The sequence below is a fragment of the Ammospiza caudacuta genome, chromosome 4, assembly GCF_027887145.1.
Source record: "Ammospiza caudacuta isolate bAmmCau1 chromosome 4, bAmmCau1.pri, whole genome shotgun sequence".
Lineage (NCBI taxonomy): Eukaryota > Metazoa > Chordata > Aves > Passeriformes > Passerellidae > Ammospiza > Ammospiza caudacuta.
Window position 1 is genome coordinate 25,868,242 of NC_080596.1, and position 18,239 is coordinate 25,886,480.

At 57.0% G+C, this 18,239-nt stretch overlaps 2 protein-coding genes across 2 annotated transcripts; both read left to right on the forward strand.

The window, feature by feature from the left end:
* Positions 1–532: 532 nt before the first annotated feature.
* On the forward strand, positions 533–3,232 carry DCTN6 (dynactin subunit 6). The gene is made up of 7 exons (XM_058803873.1): positions 533–795; positions 930–994; positions 1,090–1,195; positions 1,750–1,838; positions 2,035–2,082; positions 2,171–2,313; positions 2,405–3,232. Exons 1-7 carry the CDS (start codon positions 773–775, stop codon positions 2,501–2,503), a joined length of 573 nt encoding a protein of 190 aa, XP_058659856.1. The 5' UTR covers positions 533–772; the 3' UTR covers positions 2,504–3,232.
* A 1,506-nt stretch (positions 3,233–4,738) lies between these two features.
* Positions 4,739–18,239, forward strand: RBPMS (RNA binding protein, mRNA processing factor). Its single transcript, XM_058803614.1, has 9 exons — positions 4,739–4,835; positions 10,726–10,803; positions 11,003–11,041; positions 11,150–11,212; positions 11,936–12,086; positions 12,695–12,825; positions 14,515–14,584; positions 15,866–15,971; positions 16,569–18,239. Exons 1-7 carry the CDS (start codon positions 4,773–4,775, stop codon positions 14,575–14,577), a joined length of 588 nt encoding a protein of 195 aa, XP_058659597.1. The 5' UTR covers positions 4,739–4,772; the 3' UTR covers positions 14,578–14,584; positions 15,866–15,971; positions 16,569–18,239.

Here is an 18,239-nt window from a genome sequence, read left to right on the forward strand (position 1 = left end):
CTGTGAGTTTCTACTTCTGTCCTGGCGATGGTGGGGAGCTTGGTCCTCCTGCGCACGGCCGTGGCATCGCTGTTGGTGCGGGGCAGGGTGGCACAGTCGAGCTCCTGCTCCCTCCTGGACCTGAGAGTGTGACTTTCATAGCATGGATAACCTGGACAGAAGAGAACCACGCGTCCTGTGCAGCTGCCAGCACCCCAGAGGAGGGAGGCTCTCAGTGAAGGGCTTCATTTACTGTTTACTATTTGTTATTTTTGGGGGGCAGGAGCAGGAAAGGAACAAGGCAGAGGCATACGATGAAGAACAGGCTGCTTGCAGGGGTTGCAGTTTGCTGATTTGTTTGTTTCACTGCCCTGACACTGCCCGCGTGGGGCTGGCTCCACTTAAGTGCCAACATCGCGGGACTGGGAACTCCCCCGAAAAACATACAACTTTGTCTCCACTTCTGAGGGGCGAAAAAAAAAAGCCTTATTTATTTATTTATTTATTTATTTATTTATTTATTTATTTCAGTACCCTAAAGCGGGCCAAAAGAGCCCGGTGCTCTTTTGGGGGACTCGGTGTCTGCTTCTCAAGCATGAACACGCAGGACGCTCTCTGAGCCCCTGAACACGGGACTCACTCTCTCTGTCCCGGTGCCCGCCTCAGCCGAGCCCCTTTCCGAGCCGCTTTCCTCGCCTGGGGCGGTCCCGGGGTTCCCGGGGGAGCGGCCTGGGCCGGGCCGGCCCGCGCAGCCCCGGGGCCCCGCCCCGCGCAGGCGCCGCTGGCCGCGGCCATGGCGGAGAAGGCGCAGAAGAGGTGAGTGAGTGCCGCTCCCGCCGCGATCCCTCCCGGTCCCTCCCCGATCCCCCTGCCACGGCCACCCCGGCACGCGGCGTCCCCTCCCGGTTCGTGGGCGAATCCCCCGGTGACCGCCCCATCGCTCCCCGCAGCGTGAAGATCGCGCCAGGCGCCGTGGTGTGCGTGGAGAGCGAGATCCGCGGGGACGTGACCATCGGTAAGGGTCTGTCCCCCGGCCCGGCCCCGGCTCCGGCCCCGGCCCCGTCCGTTCCGCCGGGGCGGGCGCGGGGTGACACCGGGCTGTTCCCGCAGGGCCCCGGACCGTGATCCACCCCAAGGCCCGCATCATCGCCGAGGCGGGGCCTATCGTCATCGGAGAGGGGAACCTGATCGAGGAGCAGGCGCTCATCATCAACGGGTCCGTGCGACGCCCTGGGGGGGCTTAAAAAACCTGGGGAGGTAGAGTTTGTTAAAAAAGAAATCACCAGACGTCGTGCTTTTGTGTACATGTGTGGCACTATGGCATGGGGGGAAGCCACAGAGTCACAAGGCCTGTCCAGCCTGGCCTTGGACACTTCGAGGGTTGGGGCAGCCACTGTTGCCTCGGGGAACCTATTCCAATGTGTTACTCCCATCACAGTAAAGGTTTTCTTTCCTTTATGTAGCCTAATTTATCTCCTCTTTAAGTCCGTGCCCATTACTCCTTGTTCTGTCGCTCCAGTTCCTGACAGAGTCCCTCTCCAGCTTCCTTGAAGGCCCCCTTCAGATACTGGATGGTTTCTACGTCCCTTTCTAAATCCTTCTCAGGCTGACAGAGTAGAAGAATCCTAATCCAAAGCAGTCTCAAAATTCTGACAGTTCAGCTCAGTTGGGTGGGATATCTGTGGCTTCAATCTGTCACAAAGTTGAGCTGCCACACAGAGCACTGTCATGTTTATCTCAGATGTGGAAATCTGTTCTTCCTTCCCGCAGGTACCCAGAAAATATAACCCCAGAGAGCGAAGATGTGGAGCCCAAGCCCATGGTCATTGGCACCAACAATGTTTTTGAGGTTGGGTGCTGTATCCTGGCTGTGCAGTGACAAGCCATCTGGCACATTGTGCTTCTGGATCTCACCACGGGGGGGAGACATCTCTGGGGCTCTGTCAGGGTTTAGATAGCCCATGGCTGGGTGGTGCTTTGAAAATGGCATCAGGGTTTTTCACCTGTTGAAAAAAAGCAAAGTCTGTTACAATTTTACTTAACACAGACCTGTAGATTCCCAAGCGATGAAGGTGGGAGACAACAACGTCATAGAATCCAAAGGTAACTCTGGGCTCGGTGCCTTTGGCCCTGCTGTAAATGCTGTGGGGACAGCTCTCACAGAGACTCCTCCCTCTGCTCTCCCTGGCAGCGTTTGTAGGCAGGAACGTGATCCTGACGAGCGGCTGCATCATCGGGGCCTGCTGCAACGTGAACACCTACGAGGTGATCCCGGAGAACACCGTCATCTACGGCGCCGACTGCCTGCGCCGTGTGCAGACCGAGCGGCCTCAGGTGTGTGGGTGTGGGGGGCATGGGGACACGCTGGCTGCCACCTCCTGTCCCCCTCGGCTGTGCCCTCACCTCCCCTGCCCTCCCTTTCCAGCCCCAGACGCTGCAGCTGGATTTCCTCATGAAGATCCTGCCCAACTATCACCACCTGAAGAAGACCATGAAGACCGCGTCCACCCCTGTCAAGAGCTGAGCACCCGCCTCACGTTCCAGTGCCTGGGAATCACTACACAATCCGGGAAGTGTATGGTCTCTACATCCCTCATTCCATCAAAACATTTCTTCCTTCTTTGTGTCATTTATTTATCTTCCACCGGGAATCTCCGACCTGCATTGAGTCTGTTGTCTCTCATGCATTAACTCTACTGTTCGTGCTCTGTTTCGGGAATAAAATACCTCCTGTTCCTGTGTCCGAGGGAACCGCAGCCCTTGGACTGTGCGGGGTGCTGTGCCTGGGTCACACAGGCGCTGGCGGGGCGGGGACAGCCCCGGTGCCACCTGTCCCGTCGCGCCGGCAGAGGGCGGTGTGACCCCGCGCTCCACGGGGGTCCCGGCCCCGCATCCCGGATCCACGGGGGCCCTGGGGTGGGAAAGGCTCTACGCACTCGGTGCCACCCTCCGCCCATTTCCCCGGAGGCTGCTCCTGCTCGGGTTCCCTCCCGGAGGACCCAGGGCAGAGCTGAACCTTGTCCACTCGTTCCACTGGAGTCTGGGGACTCACTGTGATTCCCAACTGTCCCACCAGAGTCCCCAACTGTTCACAACTTCCCCTTCTGTCCCTGTGTGACACAGTCCAGCGTTGTGTCCCAGCTCAGATGGACATTGATGCAGCAGAAATTCCTGTAGGAAAGAGAGAAAGAGGGTACAGGATGAGCAACTACCACAGAGGAGCCCCAATTTTGGTGGATATGGGGTTTTGGGATCGGGGGTTTCAAGGCAAGGAAGCAGTGCAATATCTCCTGGAGCAAATTGGATTTTCTCCCCAAGTCTACTTTCATGGGTACAAAAAAATCCAAACCTCCCCTTTTTCTGGTTTGTGATTCCAACCTGGGTTCCAGCGCTGCTGGGGAGCTGCAGCTCTTCCCCAAAGCTGAGTCCAAATAAGGGTTGTGAGGATTGTCCCACCCGCTGTCCAGCCAGAGCTTTTTGTGCAGATGCCTGTGGAGGGGGAAAACAAAGGGAGTTAAACACATCTCTAAATTCTTATTCTATTTCTCCCCTCGCTGAAAACCTACTCCAAAAGCCAGAGGCTCTAGCAGATCTGGGTGACTACATCAATCCCTGTGCTCTAGATTCCCTCTGGGGTCAGCTGCCCTTGTAGCCAGACACTTCCCACTCCCCCAAATCCATCTGGTGCAGCTCATTTCCACCTACCTCCCGGCTCAAGAGCTTCTGCCCTGTGAATCGCTGCTGCAGGCAGGCTGCGAACCTGTGGGTGGCCGGGCTGTGTCCCCTGGGCAGCCGGCAGGACAGGCGGGCAGGTGCCCCAGGGCTGTTTCGGCTGCTGAGGCGCAGAAAGGCACGCGGTGACCTTAAGCGCTCGTTGGGAAGGAGCCCTGTGTCCCGGGCAGGATGTCCTCGGTGTCACCTGCACCTGCAGCCCCGGGCACTGTGACTAGGCGGCGCCTGGGCTGGACACAGCTGCTGGTCCCCACCCCAGGGTCTCCGTCACGCTGCTGCTGCGGGGGGAACACAGCCCTGCGGGAGCCCGGGGACTGAGCAGGGCTGGAACGACCCAAAACCGAGCTCCAGAACGAATGCCAGGCTCAGCAAAAGCCCAGCCTAGGCATGAAGCCTAAATGCAGTCCCCGGGCTGGGCAGGGAGGGGTTGAGCCCCCTGATGGGGCTGGTTGAGGTGATGAGCCCCTGCTAGTCCTTCTACCGCCCCCAGCCCTACATTGGGTGTCCCCAGCACTGTCCCCTCCTTGCCCCACAGCCGTGATGCATTCATGTCCCTGGGACTGTGCCCATATCCCCAGCCTGGTGTTCTGTATCCTCAACCTTGTGCCAGTGTCCCCAGGACTGTGTCCCCTCTGCCCAGCCCTCTCCTATACCCCAGCCCGTGTCCCATGTCCCTGAGGCTGTGTCCCTCTCCCCATTCTTGCTCCCCGTGTCCCCAGCCTTGTATCCCCATGTCCCAGACTGCCTTCCATCTCTCCAGCATTGTCCTGTATTCCCAACTCCGTGTCTTGTGGCCCCAGCTTTGTGTTCCCGGCACTGTGTCCCATGTCCTCGGCCCTGCGTCCCGCGTTCCCATGGCCCTCCTCCCGTATCCCTGTACTCCTCCATCCCCCCGCGGCCCGGCCCGGTCCGTCCCCGCCGCTCCGCCGCGCCCCCGCCCCGTCCCTCCCCGGCCGCCCCGCCCCGCCCCGGCCCCCCCCCCGCCGCCGGGACCAGCCCCCAGCGCCGCCCGCCCGGACGCGGCTGCCGCCGGCGGGACGAGGAGCCTGGCCGGTCGCACCATGAGCAGCGTCCCCGCCGACAGGGAGGGCGGCCCCGCCGACACCAGCCTGCCCGAGGAGGAGGTACCGGGGGGACACACGCACGGGGATTTGGGGCGGAGGGGGTCCGGCTTCCCCTTCCCCACCCGCGGTTCCCGGGAGCTGCCGTCCTCGGGTGCCCACGCACCCCCGCGGGATGGGGGGTCCGCGCCGTGGGGCTCCCGCCGGCTCCCGGTACCTGGGGCTGCCGCAGGGGGGACATGGACGAGTGGCGGGACCGCATCCCCGCTCCCCGGGACGCATCTATTCTCCGCCCGCATCCCCCTGGGGCTCGCCGCAAGCGCTCCTCCGCCTCGCCGGAGGGAACCTGCGGGCGCGGGGAGCCCCACGCGAGATACGGATCGCCCCGCTGGGCGTGGGGGATAAACCAGGCTCCCCCCGGTCCCGCTGCCGGTGCCTGGTGCTGCCGGTGCCCGTGGGTACCGTGCATCCAGCGGCCGCGCATCTCTTTCCCACGGGTCTCACCCCAAAAATGTCCGAAACGCTCCAATCCCCACGGGAGACCAACCCCACACCCCACCACGGTGAGAGCTGGTTTCTTCATTCCAGCCGCAAAGTTCCTGGTTTTGCCCGTGACCTTGAGATGGGAATTTGGACTTTGTGAGAGTGAGAGCGGGAAGATTCCGATCTGAGATCGCCTCCTCCTCTTCCTTAGCCTCCACCCGGCTGGGCTGCTCCAGCAGCTCCCTGCTGAGCTCCCTGCTTGGTGGCCAACGCTGGGATCGATCACCTCAGCTCCACCGCCCGCTGCCGCCTGCCTTCATTTGCTTAATTCCAGAGGGGGCTCTGGCTTCAAACTTCCCAAAGATTCCTCAAAAACGGGGAGTTCTTTCCCCTGGAGGCCTTGCGGGGTGTGTGGGAGATGATGCTGCGGCTCTGTTGGGCATGGCAGAGGGTGACACCCATGGAGGCCTGTTGCCTTTTCAAAAGCATGGAACCGTGCACCGGGCAAAACCAGGGCAGCCCTCGCTCCGCTCCCGCCGGATCCGGAGGGCCCGGGGCTGGCTGGTGCATCCTTGGGGGCCCCCTGACCCGGTGATGCCGGACAAGGAGAGCACCCGGAGGGGACGGCTGGGAGGTGCCGGGGACACACGAGGTGGGCGATGCCCGCTCCTCCCTGCCAGCCGCGCTGCTCCAGTGCCAAGCAGGTATTTTCCCTGCAGGACTTGTTCCAGCCCAGGCTGGAGGAGCCGGTGCTGTCCTATTTGCTCAAGCGCAGGGAAAGGGTTGTCCAGCTACTGTGCCTCACCTCCCCCCTCCCAGTGCTTGCCTTCCAGCCTCCTGTTCCCTCAGAAGAGGAGAGGGAGAGGTCACTCAGGGTGCTGCCAGGTGGGAGAAGCCCCCACTTCATGCCCGCTCCCCACTGGCACGCCGGGGGCTTCCCCGTCACTCTCGTGCCCCCCCCTCCCCCCGTGCAGGGGAGCTGTGGGCCAGGGGCTTCCCCACGGAGGAGCCAGAACAATTTGGGAAGGCGGTCACGTCACTCTGGCCGGGCGAGAACGGCATGTGAAAGGCTCGGCGGAGGCCTTATTTGGTAGCGGAATGGCTGCGGAGAGCCCGGCTCGAGGCTCTCGTCCCCATCCCATGCCAGATCCCTCATCCCGGGGGAGCCGTGCCATGGGGAGGGGACCCCAGGGATGCTTCCCAGCGGGAATGTGCCCAGCGAGTGGATAAAACCTGCCCCCGTGGCCCCTGTGTTGCATCCCCCCGTGCTCCTGCTTCCTTTCCTCCTTAAAGCGCGGGGTCCGGAGGGTTTGGAAGCCAGCTCCAGGCGGGACAGGGACGAGTGTGACCCGCGCCTGATCCCGCCGCTCCTCCGCTCTGTTGCAATCCCCCATCTGCTCCCTTGGCTGCTCACTGCCTTTTCCTCTGCCGCTTCCTCGTTCCAGCCCCGGCAGCTCTGGACTCGCTTTTCCCCAAGGGCTGTTTCTCTGCTCCCGTCCTTCACCGGACGTGAGAGAACCGCGATTTTCCAGCAAAGCGGCTCCGGGTGGAGAGGCCGGAGACGTGTGCCGCTCCTCCCGCATCCCCCGGGCGGAGGAACCGGCATCCCTCGGCCTCAGCCTTGTTTATGTCGGGCAGTTTTGCGGGCTCAAGGCATGCGTACACACAGCCCGGCAATCTAAACCCAGCCGAGGAAGACGCTCCATTAGCCAAGAGACTATTTATGCCAGGACTAATCCCGGCGGGGCGGGAGGGCACCCCGCAGCCGCGGGGGAGGCGGCACCCCGCTTTGCCGGGAATGGGAGGGAAGCCCTGCCGGCCCGGCTGCACGGCTCGATGGCAGCCCCGTGGCATCGCCCTCCCGCTGCCGCCGGATCCGGTGCCTCCCCGGCGAGGCGGCGGGCAGTCAGGCGGATCATCGGCTGGTGGAGCATTAAAGCGAGCCCCGCTGGAAGGGGCGCACGCACGGACGGAAGGACGAGGGATGGGAGTTGGGCTGAAGGAGGCGATTAAATGCCTCGTGGATGAATCACCCGGACGCCTCCCGCCTCCCCACGGCCTGTTAACGTTTACCGGGGCTGGTCTGGGCAGGGCAGGGCAGGGCAGGACAGGGGACCAGGATGGTGCTGGGATTCCTCTGGGATCCCTCTGGGCACTGCTGTGTGATGGGTGTCCAAGCCAAGCAAATGCCCCCCTAGTGCCTCCTTACCTGCAGGAGACAAACCTAGCTTGTGGCTTCATGTGAGGAAGAGGAGGAGGAGGAGGGCTGCTGGTGCTCCATCATGGACCTCTCCATGCTGGGGTCATCCTTGATCCATGCTCTGGAGACCCCAGTCACCTCCTGGCCCAGATCTTTGTCTCTCCTTGCATGTCCTCGGCCCTAACCTCCACAGATCCTTTCCAGCGTCCCTTAAACTGACCCAAGATGAGATACAGGATTTCAGGGACAACAGACTGGGATATGGGATGCAAAGGTGAGAGGGGACAGGCCAGGCATGGGATGGAGATGATTTCCAAGAAAGAGGAGAGTAGCACAGACGAAGGGCAGACTTCCTGCAGGAAAAACAAAAAGCCAGGAGGGGACATATCACAGGCAGAACTGTGTGGAGCTGGTTCTCCAATTCCTTCCCAGCTCTCCCTGCATTTTGGTTCGGGGTTGTTTTTTTCCTTCTCTTTCATTTTCAATGTAAACATAGGTAGGATCCAGCAGCCCTGAGAAATTTGGGAGCTGTGGGGTGCAGCAGCAGGACAATAGGAGTAGTGTGGAAAGGGACTTGGAGCAGTCCCATAGCTGCCATGCCCATGGAAGGAAGTCAAGGTGGTCAATTTTGAGCTCCTCCTGGAGCAAACATTGGCATGCTGACTTTTAAAAAATCTTTGGTTTCACCCCAGGAAGAAGGAGAGATGGAGAAATACTCCACCAAACAGAAACTGAAAGATGTTCATACAGTAGAACTGAAACAGCTCAGGCTGTCCAAAAATACAGTGGGGTTTAGGCTGGGGGAATCCCATGCTCCAGTGCCCTTTAATCCTTGCTGGAGAGCTGTCAGTCTGGCCCTGTCCCATGACATCCTTGGGAGCAGATGCCATGCCTGATCCACCTCTCTGAAGGAGTAATTCTTCCCTGTGGAAGAACAGATATGTGCCTGCTGCCTGGCCATTTCTCTGATAAGGTTTTTTTTTTTTTTCTCAGGGAAGGATTTTGCCCTAGGAGTGTTTCTGTTAGAGGATGGGGACTGAATCCCTGGGATTTCAGCACAAAAAAACCTGGACTACCTCCCTGTGGGCCAAAGCTCCCCTTCCATTTAAGGGCAGGAGTAATATTTCTGTCTAGAATCTTTCCCTTGGCAAAAGGGCATCTGTGCAGCCTGCTGGGATTATCCCCAAGGATGCTCCCTTGCTCTGCCATCCCACCTGCTTGTTACCCAGCAAAAGGATGCTGTTCATGTAGGACCTACTCCAACATCCCTGGGGCTGGGTGCATTTGTGGGGCGCAGATGAGGAGCACCCAGGAGCTCGTACCCATCCCCTGTCCTGGGCCCCAAAAACCCTTTTGGGGCTGGAATCCAGCTGGGGGATCCTTTAGAGCCCTTCTCCCTCTTGCCACTGTATAATTTTGCAGATTCAAACTTGGCCGACCAGCATTTGAACTTGCAAAGAAAACAAAGTCATTACAGAGGAGAAGCCCTTCCTCTGTGGGGCTGAATTTTGGAGGGCTCCTTGGGATCTTTCATCTCTGTCTCTCTCCCATGTGGCTTTGGGGACAAATGGTCTGGCAGGCTTGGGCATGCACGGTTTGGATTTCAGGGATGCGAACTGGCAGCGGGTTCCCCACTCCCTCCCACTGGTCCCTGGTGTTTCCTGAAGCTCCCCAGGGAGAGGAGAGGCAGGAAGCCAGGGATGGCTCCAGGGATGGCTCCAGGGATGAGGGAGACAGAGGACACCCTGCAGGGATGCTCAGGATGTAAACCCACCTGGGAGGGTGCATGTGTCTGGAGAGCCGATTCCCTGAACAGCAGCCGTGCTCAGAAGGACCTGTGTGAAAGCCAGTATTTTTCACCCTAGGAAAGGAAAAGGTTGTTTTCTTTAGGTTGAATTTCATGGACACAAGGGGAGATCCTCCAGGTGAATCCCTCCCTAGCCCCTGCCAGGAGAAACTGGGGCAATGTCTCCACTGGGGGACGGGGCAGCACTGAACACTGTGGGATGCTCCATCACTCCCTGGTCCCAGCAGACAAGCAGAAAGCTGGCAGGGGTCCCCTGAGGAGCTCTGGGGGATGGTCCCAATAGAGGGGACAGGCTAGTAGCCCTGGCTCAGGAAGAGGTGAGGACACCCCTTCTCTGCTGATCTCATCCAGCCTGGATGCTGGTACCCGCAGGGATGATGATGATGATGGTGATGATGGTGATGATAATGCTGGCACCCAGGATGGGTATCACCGGGGCTGTTGACACAAGGGCTGTGTGCAAACAGCTGAGTACCTTTTGTTATTTAATAGATATAGGTCAGCCAGAGGTTTTGTTCCACAAAGCAGGAATGTTTGCTGCTCCCAGGCTGGGAGATGGGGGAGATAGCTTATCTGCAGGAGAAAGAAGAAATGTCAGCAAAGAATAGGCCTGGGGTGGCTGTTTCTGGCTGTTTCCCATGTCTCTTTCCCAGGGAATGGGGCAGGCAGGGTGCCTGGACAAAAAAATGAAATAAAATACATGGAGGTTTTCCCCTTCAGCAGCCCAAAGTGTTAGGACGAGATTTTGGGGATGAGGAGAGGAACAACAGATTCAGTTCCCCACACTGCTCTCCCGGTTACAAGCTGGTTGTAAAGCAAAACCATCCCAGCACAGGGTTTGCCCATCCTGGAGGAGCCCCACATCCCCCCTCAGGGTGGTGGGAGCAGAATTTCTGCCAAACATCCCAACGCCCCTTTGAGGACGCTGCACCACGATAAAATTAGATCCACCTAAAAAGGGTTAAAACCCCTAAAAAGGTGACTTTTACAAACCAGGCACAAGTTGTTTAAATCCAGCCCTCTCTAAACCAGGGCTTTTCCTCCAGGAGGAAGAGCTCGTGTTTGCTTCTCCCAGTCCTTAATGAGCTGCTGCAATTAAACTGAGACAACAGGCATTGTCCAGGATCTGCTTGGGATGATGGGAGAAATCCTGTTGGCCAGACAGGGTAGGAAGGTGCTGGGATTCTGTGAGCTTTTTAACCTGGAGAGAACTGCTGGGGTGAGGACAGGTCCCTGCTACCTTTCCATGGTGCCTTAGCAGCTTCCTCCATGGCCACATGAAGGATAGGGCCACCCCTCCCAAAACCTCAGCATCACTCAAGTGTGATGCAACACCAGCACATTGGCTTAAGGCTTTTGTCTGCTCCCCTTGGGCTGGCATCGTCCCTCCGGCTAGAGGGAGCGTGGTGTATCCCCAAGTTAGGGACAAGAGAGGGTCCCCAGGAACCTTTATTCTTTTCCAGGTGAGGACACTCTTTGTCAGCGGGTTGCCTCTGGATATCAAGCCCCGGGAACTTTACCTGCTCTTCAGACCCTTTAAGGTATCACTCTGGGGAGGGAAAGGGGGGCTGAAAGCATGGGTTTGGCCTCTGCCCCAGCCCCATGGCCCCAGACCACTTGGGAACCCATCATCCCACCATCTGGCAACCCACTGAAGTCTAATTCAGTCAGTTTATTCAGTTATTAGTATTTAATTGTGGGGATCTCCACCAAAAACCTTTTTTAATCCTTTCCTTACAGGGGTACGAAGGGTCGCTCATCAAACTCACCTCCAAGCAGGTAGGAGCTGCCCCACATGGTGTAACCATCCCACCATTCCCTGGGGTGAGGGGCTCTCCTCTGGGCTACCCAGGAACCTGACTGATGGCTCTTGTCCTTCCTCCACAGCCCGTGGGCTTCGTCAGCTTCGACAGCCGCTCCGAGGCGGAGGCAGCCAAGAACGCGCTGAACGTGAGTGTGCCTGGCTCAGCCATTCCATTGCTCCATTTTCCCCTTGCTTCCCTGTCCCCAGAGGCTCTCTGAATTCCTCCATCACTAGGATGTGCACCTCCCATGCCAGCCAGCCCCATGGCATCCCAATCTTTCCAGACAATCTTGTTTCTCAGCTGCATCCTCCCTCCTGGGGGGCTGTGTCACTCTCACCTTTCTCAGGGCCATCCAGGAGGGCTTGAACATTCAGGACTTGAGCCTTAGATGCAAATGAGAAAGAGTATTCCCTGTTTATTCAGCAGGAAAAATCCCAGCTAAGTCTGCAAAAGAAAAAAACAAATTTCACTTTCTTTTAGCAACTTGTGAAGTTACCTGAAAATAATCACAGGCAGAACTGTGTGGAGCTGGTTCTCCAATTCCTTCCCAGCTCTCCCTGCATTTTGGTTCGGGGTTGTTTTTTTCCTTCTCTTTCATTTTCAACGTAAAACTTTTTTTTTTTTGGCTCCACTAATCCCTCTGGATAAGAGCTCGGCCTTGCGGGATGCCGACTGCCAAATATGGTGCCGATGCTAAAGATGCCGGAGGAATGTGAGCCGCCTCGGGGCCCGGCAAATTAGCTCATTTCAGGGCTGCAAGTTGAAAAAAACCCATAAATAACGGGGAGTTATTTTTGCTGCGGGGCCGGCACGCGGCGGTGCTCGCCCACCCGCTGCGCCTCCTTCCCTCCTTCCCTCCCTTCCGCAGGGCATCCGCTTCGACCCCGAGATCCCCCAGACGCTGCGGCTGGAATTTGCCAAGGCCAACACCAAGATGGCCAAGAACAAGCTGGTGGGCACCCCAAATCCCAGCACCCCTCTCCCCACTGCTGTACCTCAGTTCATCGCCCGGGAGCCCTGTGAGTACCCCCTGCACTGCCAGCAGGGCTCGGGCTGGCAGGCACCAGGGATATTGGAACTGGAAGGAGGGAGGACATCATGAGGGGGTTGGCCAAGGGGAATACCAGGTGCCATTGGAAGCATTGGTACCTGCTTGCTGTGCGGTGGCACGTGCTGGGGGCTCCCAAAGGAGAGGACCTGGCACAGGTGACAGCCAGCAGGGTGAGGTCTCAGGAGAGACCTTGGAAATGCCCTGCTGTGAGTGCTCCATGCCTGTTGTCACTTCTGGAAGAGCTTCTCTCGTGCAGACTCTGGCTCCTCACCCTGCTGCTGCACACAGGCATGAGCTACACACTCTCCTCTGCTGAATCCCTGGTTTTACTAAACCTCGTGGAGACAAGGAACCCAGCCCCAGCTCTCTGAGTGACATCCCCAGCCCCATAGCATTGCTCACCTCATGTTATCCCAGTGGGAGAATGCTGTTTTAGTTTTGTGAGCCAGCTCTCAGTGGTGGCACCTCACAGTTTTCCAGGGGCAGCTCTGCTCCTGCATCAAGGGGAGAAGGAAGGATGCAGTGAGGGTCACAGCCCTCTGGTCACCATTAACTCTCCCTCTTCTTCTCTTGCAGATGAGCTCACAGTACCTGCACTTTACCCCAGTAGCCCTGAAGTGTGGGGGCCGTACCCTCTGTACCCAGCGGAATTAGCACCTGCTCTACCTCCTCCTGCTTTCACCTACCCCGCTTCGCTGCACGCCCAGGTAATTCCAACCATCCACCTCCACTGCTCACCCTCCCTCCTGCCCTGGCCCCCCCCTTCCCCTCGGTGCTCACTGCACCACTAACTCTGCCCGGCTCACAGGCACTCACTCCCCGCTCCCTGAGAGTTAGGGACAGCTCCCAAATGGAGCAGAACGCTGGCAGGGGTTCCTGTCTTTCCCCAGACTCCTCTCTCTGCCTTCCTACTTTTGCTGGTACCTGTGGTGGGGCAGGTGGTGAGGGAGGAGGGAGAGCTGGGGATGCTCCCAAGCCCATGGCACTGAACCATCCGGCTGCCAGTGTGAGAGGGGGCCTCCAGAACCCCTGGCTGCCCCTGCAGCACGGCTGGGATGCTGCTCATGGATGTGCTGCTCATGGGGTGTGAAGGCAAGCAGCTCTCACGGGGAGGAGAGGGAAGTGAAGCACAAATGGAGGGTCCATCTTTTATTGACGAGGAGCTGCCTCGTCACAAGCGCTTTCTGCCGGCTGCTGCTGGCCCCCGGTGGCAGCATGGGCTGTTAAAAATTAACCATCCGCCTGGGAGAGGAGCAGGGGAAAGAGGAGGAGAGGTGGAAATGGCGGAGGAAGAGGATTTCTTTGCAGTGCCAGCCTTGCAGCATCATGGGGATGCTGGCAAAGGACCCCTGCCACAAGGGGGAAAGGGCACCTCCTCAGCATCCATGCTGGGCAGCACCCTGGCTTTTGCTCCTTGCCGTGAGCTCCAGCTCAGCGATGAACAGGAGGCAACAAGCACATGGAAACAGATTTGCCAGATAAACTGCATCCAAAAGGCTTTTGGCCTTGGCCCACCAGGATTGAGCCAGGTTATCCAGAGCCACCATCACTGAGAGCTGGAGCAGCCAGAGGCTGGTTTGAGCAGAAGGGTGATGAAAAGTGCTCAGTGTGCAAATCATGTGCAGGCTTTGGATGAAACTCCAGCTTTCTGGGCCCTGCTGTTCATAGGAAGAGTGTTAGTAAATATTATTGCAGCTACGTACTTGCCTTGTCAAATAACTGCTAACAGGCAGCACCTGCCCTGCTCAGGGAAGCGCACAGCCAAGGAAACAGGCATACAGAAGCTCTGAGGGTCCCTTGGGAAAACCCAGGCTGAGACCTGATGTTAGACAGAAGCAACATTACCTGATGTGAAATATCAGCCTGCTGGGGAGGGTGCTGGTGGTACCTTCCCATCCTCCTGTGCAGCTGCTGGGGTTGTGGCTTTGCTGGGTGGGGGCTGGAGACTGGTGCCACCATCCAAACTGGAGCTGCTTTGCTGGATCCTGCAGACAGCAGCGGGACCAGGAACTGCAGGATGGACAGTGGGGCTGGCTTGGAGTGATCTGGCAGAGCACTGAGTGCCTGCATGCCAAATTTTGGCATCTGATGTTTTCCACCCTGTTTCAAGCGGGCTTTGCAGGAGCTGAGAAGGATGAGCTCACTCCTGCTCAGTGGGACCATGGTGCTGCTGTCCCAGCTCCATCCTGCTGGAAGCAGCCATGCCAGGGGCTGTGCCTCAGTGTTACTGTTGGAATTGGAGCTGGGATGGCTGTACTGCTGTTCCAACCTCCCTCCACCCTGTTCCTGGGAAAAGCTGGGAAAAGCCAGCAAAAGGGAGCCCAGCCACAGCCTGATGTTGCCAGGCTGGGCAGCCAGCCCCCCTCTCTCACCTTGTGTCCCCCTTGCCTTGGCAGATGCGCTGGCTCCCTCCCTCCGAGGCTGGTTCTCAGGGCTGGAAATCCCGTCAGTTCTGCTGAATGCCGGGTGAGTGCCGCTGTCCCATCCTCCTGGGCCACCTGGGGACCACCTCCACCTCTGCCCTGAGCTTCCCCACTGGGACTCCCAGGCTCTCCAGCAGCTCAGGGTGGGCGGCCACTTTCCAGCAGACACCCCAAGTCCAGTTGCCCTCCTTGTCCCCAGAAAGGGATGTCTGTGCCATCATTCACTTTCCCACATGTCCTGGGGCAGGAGGGAATGGCAGCATGCCAGAGGGAGGTGTTGTGATGGAAAAGGCAGCCTTGACACCATCACCTCATTAAACCTTAAGGAAAGCTATCCAGGCAGCCCGGGGTGGTGGGGGTGCCAAAACAAGAAGCACAGCCTTACCAAGCACCCAGCTGCCCGGCAGGAAGGAGGGATGATCCCATTCCATCTGGGACCCCTTCGGATGGAAAAAGCCTTGCAAGATACGCTCTGCAAATAACTTCGGCCTTTGTGGATAAATAAACAAAGGGGACTCACACAGAAGAGGGAAAAGAGCCTTGGTGGACACTGAGCACTGCTTGCCCTGCAATCCCAGCCTGCCTGGACCACCCTAGCCAGAAACAATCCCTGCTGGGAAGACTCCTGCTTCCACATCTGCTTGTAGAGAAATGCCAATGGATCCAAAGCTCTGGCATCAGCTGCCCATGCTCACATGTGACTGCTCTGCCCATCTGCCTGGCATCTGCAGCCCTGGAGGTCACTCAGCTGGGAGGGCATGAGGCCCAGCCCCAGCTGCAGCTGGCCCCAGACTTGGATCCATAAAGAATTCACTGGCTATTTTAGGCCCAGCAGATAAAAATAGGGAGTAGCGAGGCTTTGGGAACCAATGGTTCTTCCAAAATATGCAACGTGCCAATGTTTCCAGATAAAATGTGAGCAGAGATGCTTTTGGGAAGGGGAGATGAGCAAACCCCTTGAAACAGGTCCACCAGCCCAAGAGCCACAGTGGGTGGTGAGGATGGAGGGTCAGGGACCTCCTGTTTTCCTTCCAGGCTCCTCCAGCTGGGAAGGGCACAGAGGGCTTGGCTGAGGGCCCGGCTCTCCTGCCTGCATCTGTCTGGATTTGCTGCCTGGAGCCCATCATGGCAGGGCTAATCCCACAATCAGTTAGGTTGGAAAAGACATCTGAGACCACCAAGTGCTATCTTTGGCCCAATAAGCTGCAAGCTGTCCCCTTGGGAAGTGCCAGCTGTGGTCCCTGTGAAATCAACCCTGCCCTCAGCAAACTGACCTCAGTCCCCAGTGCCAGCGTCCCTCACTCTCTGCCGTGTCCTCCCACAGGTCTCAGGTGTGTGATGGTGGCCTACAGTCAGTCTTGTGGGTATTAATGGAGTCTTCCAAAGTGGCTACTGGGTTGGTGTGCTCTCCACAGGACCTCAGTGTGCTGGTAAGGATGCCACCCTGCGGGCTCAGCTGCTTCGGGAAGGGGCAGAGGAGTGAGGAAGTCAACACAATGATGTCCCTGAGGAACAGGCCCTGAGGTTGGCAGGGCCCTGGGGTTGCTCCAGCTACTGCCCTGCAGAGCCATGGCCCTGTCATTCCCCTGGATGGCTGTTATCTGGGGTGAGAGTTTCCACAGCCAAGGAATGCCTCTCATTACCCTGCTAATCTCATCTCCCTCCTTGCTTCCTGCCTTGGATCAACAGAGACTGAATTCCTCTTAACTGCAAAACTCACACTTAACTCCCGGCTTCCCACTTCCAGCCCCAGGGACTGCAGCCAGCAGGAGGAACAAAGTGGGATCAGTGGGGTTCTTTGTGACAGGGATGCTATGGTCTCTCCCTGCAGGCAGGTCCCACCTTGCCCTTTCCCCGCTAAACAACTGTCCTTAGAGCAGGGTCCTGACACAAAATTTCCAAAACAAGCCTCCCTCTCCCCCCTACCTTGCTTCCTTCCTTCCATGAAGGAAGAGAGATTAACCACAGCCCTTTTTCCTCCATCACAGCTGCTCTTTTTTTTTTAACACCTCTCTTTGTTGTTTCAGGCTTGAAAAAAAACCTCACACAAGTTTGGATTCCTCCAAGACTTTCCCACAGCCTCTATCACACATCTGCTCTCCTAGAAGAAAAAAGAAAAACATACCTAGTAATAATATTTTCCTCTTTTACACTGTATATTTGTAAGGAAGAGTGTGTTACTCCTGAAAGCATGGTTTGACAGGCATTGCTGTAGTGTTTGAAAAGCCTTTTCAAATGGAACCATAGGAAAGCAGACTACAAAAAAAGAAAAAAAAAGAAAAAAGAAAGAAAAAATAAAAAAGAAAGTAAAAGGAAAAAAACCAAAACAAGAACAAGTATTTTTGTACCAAAGTTCCTCAAGAGGACAATCTTCCACCGGGTCGGACCACAGGCTTTGTGCTTGACTTTCGACGTGTGTAAAGAAGAGTCCTATTATCCCCTGGCCCTGGCAGCTGCATGTGGAAGGCACGATGTTCACAAGCGTGAGGATGTCGACACACATGATGCAGGTTTGCAGGAAGTGTGCTCCCCTGGCACAGGAACTGTGCCAACACTCTGGCTGTGTTGGCAAGGTGTCTGCAGACACTACAGTATTACTGTTCTCTTCCCAGTTGCACCAAATGACCAGCAGGCAGGACGACCAGGAACTTCCTTCCCATGGTTTTTTTACCTTGGGGCTGTGTTCATAGCTGCTGTGCAAAGCTTCAGTGGGGTACAACAGCTCAGATCAGGGATGGGCAGGCAGCCCACACACGTAGCAAGGTGACAATTTGCCTCCTCCTCCTCCTCCTGCTGCTGCCATGACTGCTCCAAGCTGTTACAGGCAACATAAACTGCTGTATAAAAAAACATACCAACAAATCCTTGGTTTGTCAGCTCCCTCCAGGTTGGACATGAGTCCTGAGGGGCTCCCCATTATCCTGAAGCACTGGCCTGGCCTGGCCAGTGTTTGAGTGCCGATGTTATGCTGGCCCAGCTGCTCTCTGTGTGGCATTCCCATGTTTCCATGTGCAAAGATGAGAAGGGAGGCTGCCAACATCCTTTACAGAGATAGAGTACCAGCAGAGAGACTGCTTGACATACTAGTTCTCCTTCTCCTAGCTCCAGGAGGAATTTGGAAAAAGAAGAGAGCAAACTGACTCAAAAGCTCTATCAGTTTCCGTTTCTTGCAAAGGGAGGTGCAGAACTTCTCCTTCCATTGCGTTTCCCCCATCTCCATTCCAGCTGCAGGGAACACTGAGCTCAGCTGCTACCCAGGCCTCACTGTAGCTGGTTTTTCCCAGCTGTTCGTGGCCTCGTTAAACATCATCACCTTTTCCTTTCTCCTTCCTCTTGTCCTGTGGGTGGGCCACAATAAGATGGCTGAGATTCTGGCCATCGGGGTGGGACAGGGGGAGGAAAAAATGGGGTTTTTCACCATCAGAAACTGTCCCGTTGGGGTCTTCTGTAAAAAATGGGCCTGATAAAAGTGATGTGAGAAGAAATCAAATCCAAGACAAACCTCAGAGCGGCTCCAAAAGGAACGATACCAGTGTTCCCAAGCGACGGACTAACTCTTTTAGCAAACTATTTCCTGTACTTTGTCTCGTGGAGAGGAGAGAAGCTTCCACATTGTCTACTCTGCTTTTGGAAATATGTTTAAAGGTACTTTTCTATTGTAATTTTTTAAAAATAAAACCGGTGATTATTATAAGTTA